Here is a 20,121-nt window from a genome sequence, read left to right as displayed (position 1 = left end):
TCAAAGTGCTGGAGTCTGTCAATTTTGCACCTATGAAATAAAGGTAAGATTAAATGTTCACTTAGGACTTTTTTTGACTTCGGCATTCTCTGGTTCTAAAGTGGGTCATGCAGGTAGGTTTCCAGTTAAAGAATGGCAGGAAACAGGGCAGTCTGTATAGTTTTACCACTTCAGCATCCTGGTATTAACACTGCATAGCTGGTTCCTGAACAGTTGGAACTCCACTTTCTGAAGTCCCTGTCCAGGGATGCCTGGGTGGCTCAGTCGGTTAAGTGTCCGCCTTCTGCTCAGGTCATGACCCCAGGATCCTCAGATGGAGTCCCACATCTGCCTCCCTGCTCAGCAAGGAGCCTGCTTCTCCCTCTGCACACTGCTGCACCTGTTTATGCTCTCTCTCTCTCTCTCTGACAAATAAATAAATAAATAAATAAAATCTTCTTCTAAAAAAAAAAGTCTCTGTCCATTTAGCAATCTGCTTACTATAAGATATACCCTTTGGTCATAATCACTGTATTTGAAAAATGTTCAGTGTTCAATATTCTTCATAAAAATCAAATCGCTTTTAAAACATTATGCTGATGATTTAAGGACTGGGGTTTATATTCTAATAAAATTTTTGTCTGTAAGACTTCTTTTCTTATTCTTTTGACCTTGATGACTGCTGGCTACAAAGTCCTAATCTGGGGATGGGGTGCTAAGGGATAGAGGTGGGAGTAGACCTCAATTTTCTTGAAAAGGCAGCTCAAGCAACTTCAGGAATCCCTAGCTGCTATGGAATTTGAGCTAAACACATAAGGCAAAGGAGAAAGGACTAAGAAGCTGGGATGTTTAGGATTTTGCTGTCACAGTCTAAGCGGGTAACTGCTCTGGTAGAATTTGGGCACTCCAGTTTAGGTGAGGTTTAGTCCATTTCCTTGTGTACCATGTGTCCAGCATCTATCCTTGTCAGCTTCAGACAACTGATAGGACACATATCCTGCAGAAACTGGTGTGAGCCAGATCTTAGGAATATTGATTTTCCAATTTTCTCACCCTTTTGCAATTCCCCATCCTTTTTATTCTCAGCATTAAGCTTAAGCTATTGTAGAATCTTGTCTTAATGAGATTTAGTTACATCCGAGTGGTTTTCATGTCCTATAAGCTAAGTATACCTAAGCTGGTAAAAATGAAATTCTGCCCATACCTTCATATCACATCTTTTCCCTCAGAAAAATACAAGACTCACATTAGTCTGTGAGCAAATTGAGCAGACTTCCCACTGACAACTTAGAGGTAAGAGGGCAGTTAGTCCTAAAGAGGGGGTGGGGAATGGTAAAATGAAATCCAGCAGGGCAGAATTTCCAAGGGAACTCCCACCGGTCTGTTTGCAAGGTCATACCTACATCCTAATTGAAAAGGGCTGGAATGCAGTCACTCAGCTGTCCTTTCCTACCTGATTTTACTCCTGCAGATACACACTCCTGTCACATTTCCAAGAGATATACTGAGACACAAAAACCATGCTTTCCAAAGCAGACAGGGTGGGAAGGTTAAGAGAAGGGAGGAGAGGGTGGATGGTTGGGCACCTGATGGGGAGAGAACTGAGCAAGGGATAAAGTTAGGAAAGTGGGTGTATACAAAGAAAGTAGAAAAATGACACTGAACATAATGAGCAAAGAGACACATGGTTCAGTCCTGTAAAATGGGTTCTGAATCATCTCGAACATCCCATGATTCTGAGGACACATTATAAGCCCCCAGGAGCGACATCAATGCACTTTTGTCACCATATTGAAATCCTAAAAGCAAGCATCAGATGAAAGGGCAAAGTAGTGAGGGATCAAAAGAGTGGTGCTTCCACGTTTATCAGCTCAGCTTTCAAGACCAAGAAGTGCCTAAAGACTGCGGCAGGGAAGCCCAGAGGCTCTGGGTTTCTTCCTTAGTTGCACCTGTCTCGGAAGGGCAGGGCTAATAAAAGAGGAAAACAACAGGTTCTCACAGGCCGAAACTCGAGCCAGTCTCCGCACCTCCTGGAGCCTGTGCCAAGAGCTACCAGAGCGCGGCCCAGGCCTCCACTGGCCTGCCTGTGACCAGTTCTGCAAGGCCTGGCAACAATGGCTTCCAGTCTCCCCGGACCCAGGGTGAGACCCACTTTTTCCCAAGGCTCACCTGCTGGGAGCCAGGTGAAGAGCAGCAGCCAAGGCGCAGGCAGCTTGGGGCCCATGCCGGCCGCTCTCTAGCCCCTGCCAGCTCAGGGGCTCCGTGGCGGACACCGCGTCTCTCTGCAACAGCTGCCGGCCCAGGACGGACCACTTCTCCAAGGAATCCCTCCGCTTTCCTTTCTCTCCGCGCGGGGCGGTAGGAGGGCCGGCCGCGGTCCTGGAGCAGGTACCGCCCCGGCTCATCCCCACCTGGGCGCGCCGGCGGCTCCGCCTCCCGCCCCGCGCACCGCCCTTTCCTGCTCCGCCCCCCCCTCCCTTCCCGGAGGACAGTGGCCACCTTTCCTACCTGCCATGGCCTGCTCCCCGGGTTGCCGTGTAATTCGTCCCTCTGGAACCCGGTCTTTTCGCCACACCCCTCCCACCTATAGACATAGCGTTACCATTTTTCCCCAGAGGTTCTTGGGAAATCTTATCCTTAGCAAACTTCTTCCCCTCTTTGTAGAATTATGTGGATATAACTCTCTGGGATGTGTTTCCTACGTTATATTTCCATACCCTCATACATGTTTGGAAAACTTTTTTCCTCACTAAAAACACTCCAATATGAAGTTTGCCCATAATGTCTGCTCGGGTTTTCTAGAAACTAAAGATGTACATATAAACTAGCGAAATACATTAAATGTTCCACAAATATAAAAGTCATAGGTGCTTATTATAGAAAAGTCAGAAAAATATGAATTATTGGAGACAAGAAAAAAGTCCTGCTTCCACTACTTGTAGTTAGGCATTGTTAGTGTTGATGAATTCCTTGTTCTTATTTTCCATCCTGCATGAAGATGGCTCATCAGCCCCTCCCTGAGTCAGCCCTCCCAAGTCAGAGATTCTAGGTCTCCTTGCAACAGGCCAACTAGGATATAATCCAGTGTCTCTTTTCTTGGTAGCAACCCATGGGAAGGGGCAAAACACACCTACCTTCAGGAACCAGCCAACAACATTTACTTGGAAAGTCATCTAAACACTGGGCAATGTAAATAGCAAGCTATTTTATCTAACTCTCTCTTATTAGGATTATTCATTGTGCTCTCCCTTCTAGCCACCACCTTTTTCCTCAAGAAAAGAATTATAAAGATGAATTAAACAGGATTTCTGCCCTTCAGGAAGCTCCCATTCTCATCACTGCCCTTGGAAGGCAATATTATTTCTCTTAAGTATTATCTCCTAACCTGCTCTGCTGTGAAGGGTTCTCTTTGTTAGAGCTACTGGTGTCCCCCATCTCACTTCCTCCCAGAGGAACATCCTTGTCCGGAAACTGATTGGAGGTCAACCGAGTCCCTTCTCCCAATTTCCCCTCTTCCCCCTGAGTCTGGCCTCTAGTTCCCCAATCGGGCCTCTCCGCTTTAAATGTTTTCCTTGTAGCCTCTTCTCTTCAAAAAAGTAGGAAGTAAATTCAGACAGTACATGGCCAAAGGCAGGTGGTACAGTATGTTCAGGGGCCTTTAGACCTTCCACAGTGGGATCTCAGCAAAGCGGCTGAAGCAGGTTATAATGTGAGAGGTGTTCACCCAATGCCCTCCAGAGACTGTGCACATAGTTTCCAGGAACACTGTATGTATCTGAGTGTTTGTGACCCTGAGGGAATTGTATAGCCCCTGGATTTGTAAATTGCTCTAGACAGATTTTTAATCCCAGCCTTAAAAAGTATGAGTCCTCTCTTTCCCAAACCTACCTCCCATGCCCCTCAGCCCTTGTTTTGATGTAAAGGTAATTTTTAATACTCATCGGAAGCCAGCATTTCTCCATTTTTATTCCATGGCATGTTAATAAATACCATATAGAGAAAAGGCTCTGTGATCAAATTCAAAAAATGCTGGATTAAACTCAATGAAACATTTTTGCAGCATTTCTCAACCCCTTAGAGTGCTACTATACATTTGAAGTTTCTTTTTTTTAAGATGTTATGTATTTATTTGACGGAGAGAGAGAGCACAAGCAGGCAGAGGGAGCACAAGCAGGGGGGAAGGGCAGAGGGAGCACAAGCAGGGGAGAAGGGCAGAGGGAGAAACAGGCTCCCTGTTGAGCAAGGAGCCCAGTGCAGGACGTGATCCCAGGACCCAGAGATCATGACCTGAGCCAAAGTTAGACACTTAACCAACAGAGCTATCCAGGCGCCCCTACATTTGAGATTTCTAAGGAAATCAGTCATATAGCATTTTTCAGCATTATTCAACCCCAAAGCCTTTTTCTTACACATATCTTTGGGCAGATGCTTCATGGAACATATTTTGGGAGGTTCTGGAGGTCTAAACCCAACGTAACTGGAGACATACATTGAAGGCTTCTATAGAAACAAAATATAACATTTACAAAAATTATCCCAAGTGCAGTAGAATTAAATGTCCTTATTTTTTCTTAGAATCACTCATTCCATTGCCCATCTACCTCCCTTGCTTTTCTTGGAGTGAACACACAGATTATATATTTCTCTGCCTACCGCATGCATCTTTTTTCTTCACCACTTATATTCTGTACCAAGCAATGTTCTAAGTGCCTTATATGCATTATCTCATTACATTTCTAGAATAACTACATATAATAAGGACTGTTTTTCTGCTATTATCAATTACATTAATAATAATGTGGCAGCTGAGGTACAAAGAAGTGACTTGCCCAGGGGAACAAAGCTAGTAAGCGGTGGAGTCACGAATCTAAGTGAGGCAGTCTGACTCCAGACCTTCAGCTGTCAATTCTTAGACCATACAGTCTCACCTAGCTATGTCTTCACCTTAATTTGCAGCTATTTGACTCTATCTGCTACTACTGTTTGTTTCCACATAGATCATTTAGCTCTCCATGAAGTAAAACTCCATTCCACTACTGTGAGCTTTCCTGGGCCAGTTATTCTGCCAGCATGTGCCCTTGGTTCAGTAAAAATTTGATAAGAATATACATTTGGCTCAGAACAACAAATAGTTCTTTAATTGCTCAATATAGAAGTAAAAGTCACTTGATCTACTGATAGTGACTGAGACAAAAGTTTCCCCAAAGTAACAATAAATACCATTTATTAAACAATTATATTGTACAGGGCACTATTCTCAGTACTATTGTATTAACTTCAATAATTCTCCCAACAACACTGAGGCAGGGATTATTTTTGTCCCCATTTTACAGCTGAGGAACTTGAGGCACAAAGGTCCAGTTACTTATCCAGGGTCACCAAGCTTGTAGGTAGCAAAGCTGAGATGCAAATTCAGGCAATCTGCCTTCAGAGAGCACACCCTTAATTACTACCCTAGCCATACTGTGTTTCTTTGTGTTCATGGTCCAGAGTCTAACCACAAAGTACAGAACTTATGATTTCATCATTTATAATCATACTTTGTAGTTAAAACTGTCCATAAATGTTACTGAATACTGGGTCTATATATGCAGGTGCATCTCTTCTTAAGCATAGTGCGATATTTGTACATCTAACTGTGTATTTATCAAGAATGAAAGAAAGAGGGGCACCTGGATGGCTCAGTTTTTTAAGCGTATGCCTTCAGCTCAGGTTATGATCCCAGGGTCCTGGGATAGAGCCCCACATTGGGCTCCCTGCTAAGCAGGGAGTCTACTTCTCCCTCTCTCTCTTCCTACCGCTCCCTCTACTTATACTCTCTCTCTGTCAAATAAAGAAAATATTTTTTTAAAAAAGAATGAAAGAAAGAAAATAAACATGTAGGTAAAAATACTGCTCCGGGCAGTTAAACCTAAAAGGAGACAAAAAAATGAAAGTAGATAACTGATGCTGCAACTTTTGGAACACATCTTGTTCATTTTCTATGCTGGCATCTAGCATAGCACCTGGCATATAGGTAGTGCTCAATAATATTGTTGAGCTCTTTATCCATAGTTCTTGAAAGAAGTGACATGTGAGCTGGGTTTGAAAGTGAACAACTTTGCCAGAGCAATCCAAACAAAGAGACTATGTGCAAAAATCATAGCACGAGGGAACAGCACAGCTGAACTATAAGCACTTCATTTTTTGTAGGGCAAGATGGGGAGTGGTAGGAAAATATGTTAGAGATCCAGGGTAAATAAAGGGCCCTGCATGACCAGCTGAAGAACTAAGACTTCATACAGTAGACAATGGGGAAGCAGGGAAGGGTTTAAAGCTGGATGAGGCATGATCAGACTTGCATATTAGGAAAATAAACTAGACAGCAATGAGAAGAATGGTAAACAAGAATTGAGATGAAAGGTGGAAAGATCAGTTAGTCAAGATGGAAATAGTGAGGGCTCAGCTCAGTCATTGGTGCTGAGAATGGAGAAGAGGAAATACTTTGGCAGATATTTAGAATGTGGAATTGACAAGACTGATGGTAAATTAGATGTGGGAATTGAGAGAAGAATATAGGTTTCTGATTGTTGAGTCTGTGTGGTTGGTGATGCCCTTAAAGAACACAGATATGTGGAAAACTTTTGAATCATTTCAGACACATTGCACCTGAGAGAATAATGGAGTATCTAAATGAAACTCCTCTGGGTGATGGACTCCTTTATTAAGTGCAATTGGTTGAAAGAGGTTAGTAGGTGTTGCATGCTTGGTAAGGGAGGTTTGGGTCAGCAGGGACTGGGAGATCTACATTTTGGGCAGTGGGATAAAACCCAAGATACAATTCATCTTGGAGTAGGGATAAAAGCAGAAGGTGGTAGAATCTAGTGAAAGGATTTTGGGAAACAAATTTGCTCATTATTACTATTCCTATTCAACATTATGCTGAATCTTCTAATTAGCACAATAAAAAAATTAAAAGTCTGAAAATGAATAATAAAGATGTTGTTATTCACAGTGTTATGATTACACAAACTACTGAAGAGAATCTATAAGGACTAACAAGAGGGGTTGCTGAAAATAAGGTCAATATGTGAATGTCACTGGCATCTGTATGTACCAGTAACATCCATTTTGAAGGTAAAACTTTAAAATATATATTTGTAATAGCAGTAAATCTATAAAGTAACTAGGAATAAATCTAACAACATATGTGAAATAGCTCTGTGGAGAAAATTGTAAAAAGTTAATGAAAATAGTTTTCAAAGGTGTAAATAATGCAAAGATGTACCATATTCATGGATAAAAACAATAACACTAAGGACAATAATTTTTTTCAAATTAATGAATTCCAAATATTTCTAACACAAACCTGAAAAATCTCCCAAGAACTTCACAAGTTATTCCTAAGATTAAAAGGAATGGGATTGTAAGTAGCCAAGATAATTTTTGAAAAAAATAAGAAGAGGGGAATTTGCCTCTTTAAATGATAAAGCTAGAGCACTTAAAAAATGTGGCATCGGCATAGATAGGCAAACAGACAAGTGGAACATAAAAGAGATTCTGGAAACAGATACCCATATAGCTGGGAACTTGATATATAACAGAGGTGGCATGATTCAATGGGATAACTATAAACTATTCAATAAGTGATGCTAGGACAATTAGTGTTTGTTATGTTAAAATCTTTTCTTCATATTACATACAAAATCCCAAAGTGATTAAAATCTAAATATTAAAAGCAAAAATTTTAAGCTTTTGGAAGAAAAGAATGGTAGAATACCCATATGACCTTGAGGAAAGAAATGATTTCTTAAACAGAAAACAAAAAGAATAATTCATGGAAGAAGACTGATACAGAAGACTATATTAAACTTAAAAGTTCTATAAACAAAAGACAATATATACAAAATGAAAAACAAACTACAAACTGGAGAAAGATATATCCTGTGCATTTAAAAGGCAAACAAAATATAACCACCAATATTTTTTTAAAAAACTCCTAAAAAGTAAGGAGGCAACCCAATGGTAAGGGAGATGAAAAGCCAATTCATATAAGAGGAAACCTGATTCACTATTAATTATATTAAAAGATGCTCAACCTGACTAGTAATCAGAAATTGTGAATTTAAAATGCTATTTCATAAGTCAAGCAGAGAGAGTCAATTATCATACAGTTTCACTTATTTGTGGAGGATAAGAAATAACACAGAGGACATGGGGAGATGGAGAGGAGAAGGGAGTTGGGGGAAATTGGAGGGGGAGATGAACCATGAGAGACTATGGACTCTGAAAAGCAATCTGAGGGTTTGGGAGGTGCGGGGAGTGGGAGGATGGGTGAGCCTGGTGGTGGGTACTATGGAGGGTATGTATTGCATGGAGCACTGGGTGTGGTACATAAACAATGAATTCTGGAACACTGAAAAGAAATAAAAAAAATAAAAATTAAAAAAATAAAAATAAAACCTATAAAAGATAAAAAATAAATAAAATAAAATGCTATTTCACCTGTGACAAATGGGTTTAAATGTTAAAGTCTGAGCAAATGAAGTGCTGGTAAAGATGTGAGAAGTATAAACTGGTTCAACTACTTTGGAGAACAATTTGACAAAATCCCATAAAGTTGAAGGTGCATATCTCCAGAACCTTGTGATTTCCCTTCTAGGTCTCCAATCTATAGAAATTCTCACTCTTGTACACAGAGATACATGTCAAGGATGTTGACTGTGAAACAATTTGTGCAAAACCTGGAAACAACTTTTCATCAGAGAGGAATAAGTAAATAAAATGGGGTTTATGAATGAAATGAGATAATATGGCACTGTTAAAATGAATTAACTTAATCTATACAATGGATATCTCTCTCTCTCTCTCTATATATATATATATATATACACATATATATATAACAAAGTACAACAACATTCCAGGGAATAGGATTCACCAATCTTTGAGTGATGTTACTTGTGAGAGGGAGGGAAGAGAGGTATAGGTTAGGAGGGACTTTGTCTACAGCCATACCACCCTGAATGCACCACATCTCGTCTGATCTCAGAAGCTAAGCAGGGTCAGGTCTGGTTAGTACTTGGATGGGAGGTTAGGAGGAACTTCAGCTGAATCTGTAACATTTTATTTTATTTTTTATTTTATTTATTTATTTTTTAAGATTTTTTAAAAATTTTTTTTAATTTATTTAAAGATTTTTATTTATTTATTTGACAGAGAGAGATCACAAGTAGGCAGAGAGGCAGGCAGATAGAGAGAGGAGGAAGCAGGCTCCCTGCGGAGCAGAGAGCCCGATGCGGGACTCGATCCCAGGACCCTGAGATCATGACCTGAGCTGAAGGCAGAGGCTTAACCCACTGAGCCACCCAGGCGCCCATTTTTTAAGATTTTATTTATTTATTTGACACAGACACAGGGAAGGAGGGAACACAAGCAGGGGAAGTAGGAGAAGGAGAAGCAGTTCCTGAGGAGCATGGAGCCTGATACGGGGCTTGATCCCAGGACTCCAGGATCATGACCTGAGCTGAAGGCAGACGCTTAACGACTGAACCACCGGGGCGCCCCTTGTAACATTTTATTAAAAAAAAAAAAAATACCTGAAACCAATATGCTAAGAATGTAAAATCATTAAATTTCATATGCTTTTCTCTATCTTTGGCATATTTTGTAACTAAAAATACTTTCAAGACAAAAAGGAGCGAGCACTGGGTGCAGGATCAGACCATGTGTATTTGTGCTATGACATTTCCAGTGACATCCTGTGTGACTTTCAGTAAGTTACTTATGGCTGAGAATGTTTTTATCAAATGGGAAACTGGATGAAATAACCTCTTTGGTCCTTTCCACTTCTAGTATTCTACAAAGGTGAAAAGGATACAGATTAGTAAGGTGTACCTTGACTGGACAGAGGAATACAGAACTAATGCATCTCTAAGGGCAACCTTCCTCAGAGAATGGGCTCTACCCATTCTAAGCAGAGGTGTAGACTCCATGTTCTGCCAAAGCCATACATGGGACCAAGGTACTTTAACTGCACTTTTCACACAAGGCCTAAGAATCTGCTGTTCCCAATATTTTATTATAAGGAGAAAAACTAGGGACAAATGGGGGCTGCTTTCCTGAGGCTGGAGACACAGAGAAGAGGCCCAAGTCCTCATACTAATAAAGATGGGCAGCCTGGAGTTTTGCTACCACCAGAGGGATTTTTTTCTTTCTCTAGTGTTTTTTTTTTTTTCATCTTGTGGCAAGGCCCAATTTGTTATTTAGACTCAAAGCTTCTCTGAGATGATGAGCTCAGTCCATACACATCTCAGTAAATCTCAGTAGGGGTCAGAATATCCAGTTCTTTCCAGCCCACTCCAGAGAATCTGATTCTATTTGTCTATGGGGAGACCCAGGAAGCAGTATTTTTTCAAAAGTTCCCAGGTGGTTGTAATGTACAGCCAGAGTTGAGAACCTAGTTGAAGGGTGAGCTGGATGAGAGAATGCCCCACATCTTTGTTAGTAAATAGGGCATTCCCCTGGGTAGTCCCTAAACAGAACACTTTCCAACATATTTCTTGGTCTCAGCTTATCTTTGATAATTCTGCTTTGCCACCACCTTGAATGACTGAATTGGAGAGTAGCTACTCCAAAGACCAAGGTCCTGAGATATGTAACTTTTTCCTTTTTAGGTTTCTTCACCAGAGCAGTACAACATACTCATGGTACCTTCATGTGGGAGTGAATCTCAGGACATTACCACCAAGCAGTTGTATAACTCTAAACAAATAACAGTCTTTCTAAGCCTCAGTTACTTTATTTGTAACACAAGGGCATTAGGCTACATCAGTGGTTTTTACACTGTGTTCTGAGAAGCACTTGCAGTCTGTAGAGTACCTAAGGGGTTGCCTCTGCAAGTGAGGTTGGTTTGAAAAATCACTGGATTAACTGATCCAGAAGGATTTCTCCATAACCAACATCTGACAATTCTAAATTCTATATGAATAGATTTATGCTGCCACCAAAGTCTAACATAACTGGAGATCATATTTAGCAACCTGATCTAGAGCAGATATTATAAACTGGCTACTTGCAGACCAAATTCAACACACAGACATGTGTTTTTACCTGAAGAATACTTTCTTTCTTTGGCATCTTTTTAAAATTTTCCAAATTTGAAGTATAAGACAGTTCTGAAATCTGCACAAATCAGAGGTGTATGGCTCCATGAACTATAACAACGTAAACATATCTTTGCCACTACCACTCTGGGCAAGTTATAGATCAGTAATGAAATGGTAATTTCAGAGTCATCTCCTTATAACCCCTCTTAATCCTTTCCTCCCTTCTCCTCCCTAAAGGTAACCACAATCTTAACTTCTTATAGTATAGATTGGTTTTGCCTTTTTAAATATTTATATAAAGAAAATAATGTAGTACACATTTTTGAAGGTTGTCTCTTTTGCTCAATATTAGTATTAGCAAGATTCGCCTGTGGTTTTGCATGTAAGTTTGTTAATTTTTATATATGAATAGTATTATAATGTTAGAATATAGCACAATTTATCTATCTGTTGTATTGTTGATGTGCATTTTGTTTCTACTATTTGGCTATTCTGAATAATGATGCTATAAACATTGTTGTAAATGTTTGGAGAGCTATTTTTGCTTCTGTACATCAGGGTAAAATTATCTGGTCATGGGGTATGTGTGGTGATTTTAATGTACATCCCCAAATTCTCTTACCCTCCTCTCTTCAAAAGGGGGGAGCTTAAATCCATGACCCTCAAGTATAGGCTGGGCTTAGTGACTCGCTTCTAATGAACAGCAGAAGTGACAGTGTATTACCTCCAAGGCTGGGTCATAATAAGCATTACAACTTCTTCCTTGTTCAGTCTGGGGGAAGAGCTGCAATATCATGAAGACACTAAGGCTGTCCGTTGGAGAAGTCCATATGGTGAGGAACTAAGGCTTCCTGCCGATAGTCATATGACTGAACGATCTTGGGAGGAAATTTTCTAGCTGTAGTCAAGTCTTCAGAAGAGCTAACATTTTGACTGTAAACTCATGAGACACCCTGAGCCAAAATCCACACAACTAAGCTACTGTCAAATTCCTGACCCACAGAAAGAGAGAGAATATATGTTTGTGATTTTTAAGCCACTAAAACAATATTGCTGTTATGCAGTAATAGATTTTCAGTATAGTAAGCATATGTTCAAACTTGGGTTTTTCCCAATTTATATACATACTGCTAATGTATGAAAGTGTTAATGTTCCACATCCTTGGCTATATGTGGGATCAACAGTCTTCAATTATAGCTCTACTGGTGGGTGTGTGATGGTATTGCATTGTAGTTTAATTTGCATTTCCCTGATGACTAACGAAGTTGAGCACTTTTTCATATGTTTAACTGCCTTCAGGACTTTGGGATATCCTTTTTTGTCTTTGGCAGAATCTTTTCCTTATTTTTTTCTATCCAGTTTTCTGTTATTTTCTTGATTTACAGGAGTTTTTTATTGTATTCTGGATATGGTCCTTTCTGTGATTATACAGGTTAAAAATATCTTCTTCCAATTTGTGAGTTGCCTTTTGCTCTCTAAATGATATTTTTTGATGAACAGGTATTTTTAATATTTATTTTCAACAAGCTTAAGTTATCAATATCTTCTTTTAATGTCTTTAAGATTTTAGTGTCTTATTTAAGAAATACATGCCTTTCTTAGGGTCATGAAGATATTCTCCTCTGTCATCTCCAAGGACCATTATATTTTGCTTTTTACATTTAGATCTACAATACACATAGAACTGACATATGAAGTAGGGAGTTAAGTTCAACTTTTCTCTCTCTCTCATTTTTCTTTTTTAAAGCAGACTCCACACCCAGCATAGGGCTTGAACTCATGACCCTGAGATCAAGAGTCACATGTTCTACTGACTGAGCCAGCCAGGTACCCCTCCATTTTTTCTCGTACAGATATCCAATTGACCAAGACTAATTATTGAAAATTAATTCCTGTGTTCGCTTGGGCAGCACGTATACTATAAAAGGAAAGTAAGAGGGAGAGAGAGAGAAAGAAAGAAAGAAAGAAAGAAAGAAAGAAAGAAAGAAAGAAAGAAAATTAATTCCTTTCCCTTCTGTTCAACAATGTCAGCTTTTCCAAAAGTGAAGTGTCTATACATTTGTATATCTTATTCTGGACTCTCTATTTTCTTTCATTGAGCTTTCTATTTGTTTGACTACCCTTGTGTCAATACTATACTCTTTTAATTATTATAACCTCCTAACAGATCTTCATACCTACTATAGCAAGTCCTTTCACTTCACTTTCTTCTCTAAGAATGACTTGACTATTCTCAGTCCTTTACATGTCCATATACATCTTAGAATCGGCTTGCTAATTTATACAAAAATCTTCTAGGATCTTAATTGGGATTGATTTACATCAATAGATCAGTTTGAGAGGAATTGCCATTTTTATATTTTTGAGCTTTCTGATTTATGAACTTAGTATATGCCTCCATTTGTTTTTATATTCTTCAATTTCTCAAAAATTTTTTTTAGTTTTTTTCGGATGGAAATATCATACATCTTTATGACGTTTATTTGTAGGTATTGATATAATTTGATGATAAATTATATCAATTTTAAAATCATTTTAAAAATTATATTTTCTATTGTTTATGGCTGGTTTATAGACATTCAGTTGATTTTGTATATTGATCTTGTATTCAGCAAACTGGTGTGTTTGGTTATTTTGGTTGAGTCCCAGAAATTGTATGAAATATATGAAAAAAATATAGATATTACTTCTGGTTTCACCTCGGAGGTTTAGAGAGCTATGAAGAGAGTTGTTCCCACCCTTACAACAAGAAAATGCTGGACAAACTGCAAAACGAATAGATTCTTGAATCCTTAGGAGAATTGCTATCACAGGGCAAAAATATAACCCAAAATTGGGGAGAGACAACTCCTTTATAGAAAAACAAAATCAGAGTATTTGATTATCTGAGGCAGATGCCCTCAATGCCATATAAGCCAGTAACAAGAATAACTGGAAAACTGTAATCAATTTCTAAAGGCTGAGTGTGGGCCAGTGTGATACAGTGAAGCAAGCCCTTCTTGAAGGATTTTTCTGTGAGAACCTCACCAGGAGCTCTGAAGAAAATTGAAAGAAAATTGAAGAAAACTCTGAGGACATTTTCCTTACAGGGATGGCTGGATGATGGAGACTAGAAATCATTGCCAAAACTTGGCTCAAACCCAGTTCTATGTCTTTTATGAAACAAAAGGCTCAATCTGCAGGGATAATGGAAACAAAAACTGTATCCTTAGGGCACTGGTTGATGCCCATTGCCACTGGGGGGGTGGGGTGGGGAACAGGAGAATAAATGTTTAACCCTGGGATTAAGTCAAGGATAGGTTCTGGCCCAGCACTATGTCCAGTGGAAGGCAAGAACACTAGTGAAGGCAAGAACACAGGTTCACAAAGTCTCATGAAAACTGAAGCAATTAGAACATCAGAGAACTAAGCCTTTCCTACCCCCCTCCCCGTAACCACTCTAATAAACATTAAGTAAAACTAAGAATGTAATACAGCTAGAAGAGCTTCAAAAAACAGATTATTTTGGGCAAGCAATTTAAAGGGAAGACTCAGAGGAAAGCAGAAAGATGAAGCCAAGTGTAGAGCAGACATTGAGAGAAACTGACAAACAGCCCACACAAGGTATCACTAGAGAAATTTGAAAGCCTGTGGTACACTGAGGTTAACCAAAGCAACACTGAACTTCCAGTCCAACTCAACTCCAGACAAATTTAACACAAATCCCCGAATCACTTAGAGCCTAGCAAAAGGAAAGACAGGCTTATCTCTGAGCATAAAACATGTACACCTCAGTATCTATAATCTTGTATAACACATCTGACTTCGAACAAAAAATGACGAGGATGTCTTAGTTTGCTCAAGCTGTCATAACAAAATACCACAGACCACAGCAGAAATTTATTTCCCAGCATTCTGAAGGCTGACAGGTCCAAGATCAGGGTGCCAGCATAGCTGGGTTCTGGTGAGAATTCTTTGTGGGTTTTAGATAAGTGCCTTCTCAAGGTGTGTTCAGATGGTGGAGACAGAAAAAGGACAAAGTTCCCAGTATCTCCTCTTATATGAACACTAATCCCATCATGAAATCCCCATCCTCATGACCTCATCTAAACCCAATTACCTGTCAAAGGCCTCATCTCCAAATACCATCACACTCAGAGAGCCTCAACATATGAATTTTGGGGAGGATACAATTCAATCTATAGCAGAGGAATACAAAATGGCAAGAAAAATCAAAATCTGAAGAGACAAAATAATCATCAGAACCAGACACAAGGCACCTAGGTGGCTCAGTCAGTTAAGCACCTGCCTTCAACTCAGGTCATGATCCCAGGGTCCTGGGATCGAGTCCTACATGGGTCTCCCTGTTCGGCAGGGAGTCTGCTTCTCCCTCTGCCCTTCCCCCTACTTGTGCTTGCTCTCTGTCAAACAAATAAATAAAAATCTTTTTTAAAAAAACCTTAAAAAAACCAGACACAAATATGACATATGTTGAAACTATCTTACAGGGACAACATGCAGGATCAGACAGATAATTCTAGCAGAGAAATGTAAACTATAAACAAAAAAGAGTCAAATGGAAATGCTAGAAATAAAAAAAATGCAGTAATAGAGATGGAAAATGCCTTAAACAGACCCATAAGTAGACCTAACACAGCAAATAAATCATGCAACTTGAAAGTAGGTCAATAAAAATCATATAAACTGATAAGCAAGAGGAAAAAACCAGAATGGGGGGAAAATAAACAGAACAGAGCAACCAAGACCCGAAGGAAAATAACGAACATTATAATATACATGTAATTAGAATCTCAGCAAGAGCAGAGAAAAAGTATGGGGTAGAAGAAATATTTGAAGAAATAATGACTATGAATTTTCTAAAATTAATGCCATACCTCAAACCACAGATCTAAGAAGCTCAGAAAACAACATGAAGGATAAATACCAAAAACAAACAAGAGAAACTGAAACAAACCCCACTCTTAGACATATCGTATTTGTATTAGTTTCCTAGGGCTACCATAACAAAATACTATAGACTGGGTGGCTATAACAACCAAAATTTATTTCTCAAAGTTCTGAATGCTGTGAGTTCAAGATTCAGGTGCTGGCAGTGTTAGTTTTTTCTGAGGCATCTCCTCTTGGCTTACAGATGGCCCCGTTTGCTGTATCTTCACATTGATTGTCCCTCTGTCTATGGACGTCACCAATGGTGTCTTTTTTGTATCCCAACTTCCTTTTCTTATAAGGATACCAGTCAGATTGGATTAGGAGCCACCATATTGGCCTCATTTTAACTTAATCACCCCTTTAAAGACCATATCTCCAAATACAGTCTCATTTTGAGGTACTTGGTGTTAGGACTTCAACATTTGAATTTTGGAGGGACACAATTCAGTCTATATCAAAATCAAACTGCTGGAAACCAAAACCAAAGGAAAATCTTGAAAATACACAGAGGGGAAAAAAAATACCTGCAGAAGAAAAAGGATTAAGAATTACAGTGGACTTTTTATCCCAGAAACCATGCAAGTAACAAGACAGTGGAATGACATATTTAAAGTGCTAAAAGAAAAACTATAATAGGCTTTGAAATTGGGAAGTATGATGCTTCCATCTTTGTCTTTCTTTCTCAAGATGGCTTTGGCTATTCAGCCTTTTGTGGTTCCATACAAATTTTAAGATTTCAGTGAGAACTGGCATCTTTATCTTATTCCTGATCTCAGGGGAAAAGCTTTAAGCTTTTTACTGTTGAGCATGATATTAGCTATGGGCTTGTTGTATATGGCCTTTATTATGTTGAAGTACATTTATTCTATACCAATTTGTCAAGAGTTTGGTTTTTTCTAACCAATAAAGGATGTTAAATTTTGTCAAATGCTTTTTCTGAATTTCTATTAAGATGATTATATGATATTTACCCTTCATTCTGTTAATGTGGTATATCGTGCTTATTGATTTGCATATGTTGTATCATCCTCAAAACCCAGGGGTAAATTCGACCTGTTCATTGTGTATGATCTTTTTAATGTACTGCTGAAGTTAGTTTGCTAGTATTTTGTTAAGAGTTTTTGCATCTATGTTCATTAGGAGTAACAGCCTGTCATTTTCTTTTTTATTATAGTGCCCTTACCTAGCTTTGTAATGAGAGTAAAGCTGGCCTTGTAAAGTGAGTTTGGCATTGTTCCGCACTCTTCAATTTTTTGGAAGAGTTTAAGGAGGATTGGCATTATTCCTTTTTAAATGTTTGGTAGAATTCACCTGTGGAGCCATCAGGTCCTGGGCATTTTCTTGGTTGTAGTTTTTGATTACTGCTACCATCTCCTTACTCATTATTGGTCTCTTCAGATTTTTTTTTTTTTAAGATTTTATTTATTTATTTGACAGACAGAGATCACAAGCAGGCAGAGAGGCAGGCAGAGAGAGAGGAAGGGAAGCAGGCTCCCCGCTGAGCAGAGCCCTATGCGGGGCTGGATCCCAGGACCCTGGGATCATGACCTGAGCCGAAGGCAGAGGCTTTAACCCACTGAGCCACCCAGGCGCCCCTCTTCAGATTTTCTGTTCTTCGTGATTCAGTCTTGGTAGGTTATGTGTTTCTAGGATTTTATCCACTTCTTCTAAGTTATCCAATTTGTTGCCGTATATATTTTTTGACAATTCTATTTATTCATTTTTAATTGAAGTACTGTTGACACACAATGTTACTTTAGTTTCAGGTGTACAACATAGTGATTTGACAAGTTTATATGTTACTCTATGCTTACCAGAAGTATAGCTACCAACTGTCACCATACAACACTGTTATAATACCACTGAATATGTTCCTTACCCTGTACCTTTTATTCCTGTGAATTATTCATTCCATAACTAGAAGACTGTATCTTCTACTCTCCTTTACCCATTTTACCTAATCCTCCACTACCCTCCCATCTGGAAACTATCTGTTTTTTCTCTGTATTTATGGGCCTGTTTCTGCTTTTTGTTCGTTTATTCATTTGTTTTATTTTTTAGATTCTGCCTATAAGTGAAAGAATATGTTATTCATCTTTCTAGTCTGACTTATTTCACTTAGCATAATACCTGCTAGGCCCATTCATGTTGTCACAAATCAGAAGATCTCATCCTTTTTAATGGCTGAGTAATATTCTCTTTGGGCATATATTTTGTATTTTTTTTTAGTCCATTCACCTATGGATGGACACTTGGGTTCGTTCCATATCTTGGCTATAATAAATAATGCTGCAATAAACATAGGGATGCAAGTATCTTTTCAAATTAACATTTTCCTTTTTTTGTATAAATACCCAGTAGCAGAATTACTGGATTATATGGTATTTCTATTTTTAATTTTTTGAGGAACTGCCATACTGTTTTCCACAATGGCCACACCAATTTACATTCCTGCCAATAGTACACAGGAGTTCTTTTTCTCCACATCCTCACCAACACTTATTATTTCTTGTCTTTTTGATTCTAATCATTCTGACAGGTGTAAGGTGGTATCTCATTGTGGTTTTGATTTGCTTTCTCTTGATGATTAGTGATATTGAGCTCCTTTTCATGTGCCTATCTTATGGGCACACAATTGTTTATCATATTCTCTTACCATCTTTTGTATTTCTGTGGTATCATTGTAATGTCTCCTCTTTCATTTATAGTTTTATTGATTTGAATCTTTTCACCTTTGTTCTTAATCTAGTTAAAGGTTTGTCTATCTTGTTAAAGGTTTGTCTTTTTAAAGCCAACTATTAGGGTGCCTGGGTGGCTCAGTGGATAAGCGACTTCCTGCTCCACAGGGAGTCTCCCTCTCCCTCTTTCCCTCCCTCTGCTGATGCGCCCTCTCTCTCTCTCTCTCTCAAATAAATAAATAAAATCTTAAAAAGAAAAAACCCAACTATTAGTTTTGATAATCCTTTCTATTGTCTTTGTAATCTCTATTTCATTTATTTCTGCTTTAATTTTTATTATTTCCTTCCTTCTGCTAACTTTTGGGTTAGTTTGTTCTTCTTCTATGCTCTTGCAGTGCAAAGTTAAATTGTTTATTTGAGATCTTACTATTTTCTCAATGTAGGCACTTATTTTTATGAACTTCCCTGTTAGAACTGCTTTTGCTATCTCCCGCAAGTTTTCATAATTTTTGTTTTCATTTTTGTCTGCCTCAAGATTTTTTTTTAATTTTCCTCTTGATTTCTTTAATTCATTGGTCACTTCTGATTCAGTAATTTAAGTCTTCACTCTTATTTTCTTAGTCCATTGATAGCTAAATTTTTGTTAATATTTTTTATTTCTTCGAAGAACCAACTTTGGGTTTCATTGATTTTCTCTATTGTTTTTCTATTCTGTATTTCAGTTATCTCTGTTTCAAGTTTTACAGTTTCCTTCCTTCTGGTATCTTTGTGTTTAGTTTCTTCTTTTTCTAGTTCCTTAAGTTATAAAGTTAAGTTGTTGATTTGAGATCTTTCCTTCTTTTTTTTTTTTTTGAGATCTTTCTTCATTTTTTTAAATAAAGTATTTTCTTTTTTTTTTTTTAAGATTTTATTTATTTTTAAGATCACAAGTAGGCAGAGAGGCAGGCAGAGAGAGAGGAGGAAGCAGGCTCCCTGGTGAGCAGAGAGCCTATGTGGGGCTTGATCCCAGGACCCCAGGATCATGACCTGAGCCGAAGGCAGAGGCTTTAACCCACTGAGCCACCCAGGCACCCGGAGATCTTTCTTCATTTTTAAAGTAAGTGTTTACATCTGTAAATTTCCACTTTAGCATCTGCTTTCACTGTGCTCTTTTTTCTCCTTCTCCATTTTTCTCCTTTTTGCGGCCAGGAAATCAAGACAGTAGCTTCTGTATCCTTATACTTTCAACCTTAATTCATTTCTTACTATTCTGAAACATATCTTCAAGTAATTTATTTAGGAAGGTTATCTTTGTAGTGGTATTTTTCTTATTCTGTCTGCTTGGTAATGTATTTCTATTGACCTTCATACTTAATTGGGATCTTCTCTAGGTAGAGAATGTTACCTCAAAACTCTATTGATTTAAAAAAAAAAACACAAAACAACTCTACTGATATTGTTCTGTGCC

General features: G+C 38.5%; 1 protein-coding gene across 4 annotated transcripts in view; it reads right to left on the bottom strand.

The window, feature by feature from the left end:
* Positions 1–2,275, bottom strand: part of ILDR1 (immunoglobulin like domain containing receptor 1) — a gene marked incomplete at its 3' end in the record, with an annotated part of 28,925 nt that extends 26,650 nt beyond the window's left edge. For all 4 annotated transcript variants that reach the window (XM_080821981.1, XM_080821982.1, XM_080821983.1 and 1 more), the window contains exon 1: positions 2,149–2,275. In XM_080821981.1, coding sequence (XP_080678107.1) covers positions 2,149–2,203 — 55 coding nt within the window. In that variant the 5' untranslated portion in view covers positions 2,204–2,275. The remainder of the gene's footprint in view (positions 1–2,148) is intronic.
* Positions 2,276–20,121: the final 17,846 nt, after the last annotated feature.

The sequence above is a fragment of the Martes martes genome, assembly GCF_963455335.1.
Source record: "Martes martes genome assembly, chromosome: 1".
Classification (NCBI taxonomy): Eukaryota; Metazoa; Chordata; class Mammalia; order Carnivora; family Mustelidae; genus Martes; species Martes martes.
The sequence above is the reverse complement of the archived record's forward strand: the minus strand, read 5'-3'. Positions and strand labels throughout refer to the sequence as shown.